Source organism: Myotis brandtii, unplaced genomic scaffold, assembly GCF_000412655.1.
Source record: "Myotis brandtii unplaced genomic scaffold, ASM41265v1 scaffold632, whole genome shotgun sequence".
NCBI classification, from domain to species: Eukaryota; Metazoa; Chordata; class Mammalia; order Chiroptera; family Vespertilionidae; genus Myotis; species Myotis brandtii.
In genome coordinates this window covers 110,402-114,116 of record NW_005370419.1, presented here as the reverse complement: position 1 = coordinate 114,116, position 3,715 = coordinate 110,402, and the positions used below count along the sequence as shown (strand labels likewise).

General features: G+C 63.6%; 1 protein-coding gene across 1 annotated transcript in view; it reads right to left on the bottom strand.

The window, feature by feature from the left end:
• The window catches only part of CARD14 (caspase recruitment domain family, member 14), a 19,539-nt gene extending 16,523 nt beyond the window's left edge, over positions 1-3,016 (bottom strand). Inside the window, 4 exon segments of the mRNA XM_014528380.1 lie at positions 7-114; positions 943-1,080; positions 2,070-2,102; positions 2,105-3,016. Coding sequence (XP_014383866.1) covers positions 7-114; positions 943-1,080; positions 2,070-2,102; positions 2,105-2,753 — 928 coding nt within the window. The 5' untranslated portion in view covers positions 2,754-3,016.
• Between the last annotated feature and the right edge of the window lie 699 nt (positions 3,017-3,715).

Here is a 3,715-nt window from a genome sequence, read left to right as displayed (position 1 = left end):
GCCGGCATTGCTGCGCCAGCGCCTCCCGCTGCCCCTTCTCCTGGCTCAGCTCCTCCTGCAGGCTGCCGATGGCCCCGGCCAGGCATGCGGTCAGCTTGGACGTCTCCATGAGCCCTGCGGGGAGCTGGGCATCACCACCCTGCCCGCTCCTCATCCTCCAGGGCTTTGCTTCCTGCCCCGACTCTCAAAAGGGCCCACCCTATCTGTCATCTCCTTCAAGGCTTCCGGGCCAAACTATACCCGAGATTTGGGTAAATAAACCGCGTGATTCCAGATTTGGGTACAAGGACTACCCAGTGTTGGCTGCCCTGTGTGACCCGCTGTCCAGACCCCCGCCCCTCGTCAGCCCAGACGTGCTTAATGCTAACAGTCTCACGTCATCCTCAAAACAGTAACGGGACCGTAAGTCTGCGTAAGAGATCTCGACGCAGCACAAGCACAGCCTGCGAGGCGCCAGACAGGAGCATGCTCTTGTGCAGTTTCCAGGGCTCCTGCCCCGCCCTCTGAACTCCCACCTCCCTCAGTGCCCCCAGGGGAGCCTGGAATTACTCCCCCGACCACCCAAGCCCAGTGAGCCCTCACTTAGCGGGCTGAGCACAGGCACAGGGCTGCGGCCTGCACTGCTCTCGGCCCAAGCCTCTCCAGGACTGGGCCTGCCACCCCAGCACAGCCCCCAGCGGGCCTGGGAGCTCTTCTGGGGAAAGGACACGTCCCTGTGCCCACGCCGTGAAGGCCGCCCCCCGTGGTGCTGCATTAGGGACAGACTCTTCCTCCGAGCCCAGCAGGGGCGCCCTCTCCGACCCGTCCCCCTGCAGTGCGCGGAGGGTCTCCTCTCCCGAGTGCTGGGCGGGGCAGGACGGAACCTCTGCCTGAGCCTCGGGAACAGGGTTGGGAACAGAGGTGACCAGGCCCCGGAGGCTCCGATCGCAGGCCAGCTCTCACCACTGAAGGTGCTGAAGTCCACGTCGGGCTGCAGCCCGGTGACCAGGGTGTAGACGTCGGGGTTGTGGAACTTCAGGCTCTCCAGGAAGGCGAGCGCCCCGTTCTTCCCGCGCGCCCTCAGCAAGTCCAGCAGGTGCCCTTGGGGGACAGGACAGTCTGGGCTGACAAGGCGCTGGGCGGGCTTCCCCACGAGGGGTGGGCGCCCTCTGCCGCGCAGGCCCCTCTGCTGCCAGAGTGCAGTCAGTCTCGAGATGGGCGAGGCCGGCATTTATTGAGCAGCTACTATGACCCGTGCGCTAAGAGCTGGAGATAAAAGGCTAAGGAAGATGAGGGTCGCTCCGGGACCTACCAGGTGTGCTGGTGGGCGTGTGGGTGTGTGCACCCAGCTCGGGGAGGAAAGCAGCCAACAGCAGCACCAGGGCCCCCCAGCCCCATCGCTCTCAGCTTGGATTCTGAGGCTCATCAGGCAGCCGGCAGAAAGTATCCTGTCAGTAGCTACCGCCCATTGCCGGCTCTCCATGGCCCGGCCCTGACCGCCCATCGCCGGCTCTCCACGGCCCGGCCCGGGCTTTGAGACAAGTATCTTAGAAACTGACTCAATTCTCTTAAGAAGCCGATATGGTGACGCTATGAGCTTCCCGATTCTGAATGAATAAACACAGACGGTCAGTTGGGCTGGAACAGGCGGGCTGGCCCCCAGGAGTGTCCGCCTGGAGCCCGCCAGTGGGACCTGACTTGGAAGAAGGGTCTTCGCGGGTGTAATTAGTGTGACCGTGAGCGGCGCGCATGCTGCACAGCCTGGGGGCCTCTGTGCAAGGACAAGTGTCAGGAGGGCGGGAGACTCGCAGAGAGGCATGTAGACCAGGAAGAGAGGGAGAGAGAGACGCAGAGAGGGCATGTAGACCAGGCAGAGGCTGGAGCAACGGGGCCGCCAGAAGCTGGAAGAGGCAGGAAGGGTCCTCCCCTGGAGCCACCGGAGGGAGGGGGCCCCGCCCACACCTTAACTTCAGATCTTCAGCCACCAAACTGAGAGAACCCAGTTCTGCGTTCCCTGGCCACCGATTTTGTGGTAGTTTATTAGGGCGGCCCCAGAGAAACTAACACAGGCCCACCCCCCGCAGGTTCACCAACTCTCATGGCCGAGTTGGTGAACCGGGGCTGTGCAGCACCTCCTTGGCCAGGTGGCCCAGCACCTTGGCCTGGCGCAGGTAGGGGGTGAGGCGGCTGGGGCAGATGCTGCGCACGATCCTGTGGCGGTGGCTCTCCGTCATCTCCCACAGCGTCTCCTCGTCCAGGGCTGCCAGCGAGGAGTGCGTGCGGTGCAGCTCCGCCATGGCTGGACCTGGACGACGGAAAGGGCGGTGGCGGAGGGCTGTCAGTGCAGGGCTCCCGCCCCGAGGCCTTCCCCTTCCACCCATCCTCCCCACGGACAGGCAGGGAAGGAGAGGACCCCCGGAGAGGACGATGACACCAGCCCGGCCCTGGTGTCCCGTGACCGGTGGGAGGGACACCCACGGCACCTGGGGCGGAGGGAGACCTGGCTCCTCTGGCTCTCGGGACGCGGATCTGCCTCTGACACACAGGCTGCTGCCTGGCCCGACCCGCACTGGCTTAGGAGGTGGATCTAGACCACAATCCTCCGCAGGGGGGCGCAGGAGGGAGCGAACCCCTGGACTCTCCTGTGGCCGCAGCACAGATGTGCACAGGCAGACAGCAGTGCGCCTGTGGCGGTACTGTCTCCGGCAGCACCGCCCTGGGGGAACGTGAGGCTGGGCGAGCTGGCACCCAGAGGCAGTGCCCGGGGCCCACATCCATCAGTGGGAAGCAGGCCGGGGGCTGGGCCTCGCACAGAAAGCCACCGCTTGTCCTCGGCAGGGTGGACCCTGTCGCTTTCAGCAGCCCAGAACCCTGGCACTGAGACACCTGGGCGCAGCGCTATAAACGCCATAAAACTAGGACGGCTCTTGGGGGTGAGCAGTCAAGGCCACACCCCTCGGCTAGTGTGTGTGGGGGGGTGAGATGGCCAGGCATCTGAGAGCTGAGCTGCGGGACCTGGCAGATCCTGGCTGGGTCCCAGGTCCAGTCTGTGTGGATCTAGTGCCTGCAGCAGTCACAGCCCCGTCAGCCCTCCGAGCAGAGGGTGTGCTGATGGGCGGGACCCAAGCCCTTGTGCTGGGAGGACCTCAGGGGGCTCCTCCCACTCCCACCGGAGCACACCTGCCCTGCTCTGGAACCACAGTGGCCACACTGCGCTCCCCAGGCACAAGGCCTTGAGCCTATTAATCCAGGTAACTCATTCTAAAATGGCTGTGAGCTGTGGACAAGCATAGAAAACAGCCTGCAAATGGCAGCGCCCGCGCTCCCTTCCTGGATTTCAGATTCCTGCACTCAGTCCCTCTGCCCTCTCTCCCCTCCTGCCCGGACAATGAGGTGACAAAACACACAGCACTTGGCGTGACTATGAAACAGCCACCTCGCACCCAGCGTCTCCACTGTGAGCTGTCACTGTAGACAAAAGCATCCGCTGGACAGGGCGCCGCCCTCAGCAGGGGTTAGGGTTTAGCATCTGGATACGCGTGGCTACATACACCTTCTTGACTGCAGGCTGACTCAGTGATAGGAAGAAAGCACGGAGATGTACTGATGGTCCTATGGCTGCGCATTATGTTGTTTCTTTTTCTCATCACACTTGTGCATGAAGTCCTCATGCACAGGTGGGCACAGGTGGGCACAGGGGGACAAAGGGGGCATGGGGGGACACAGGTGGGCACAG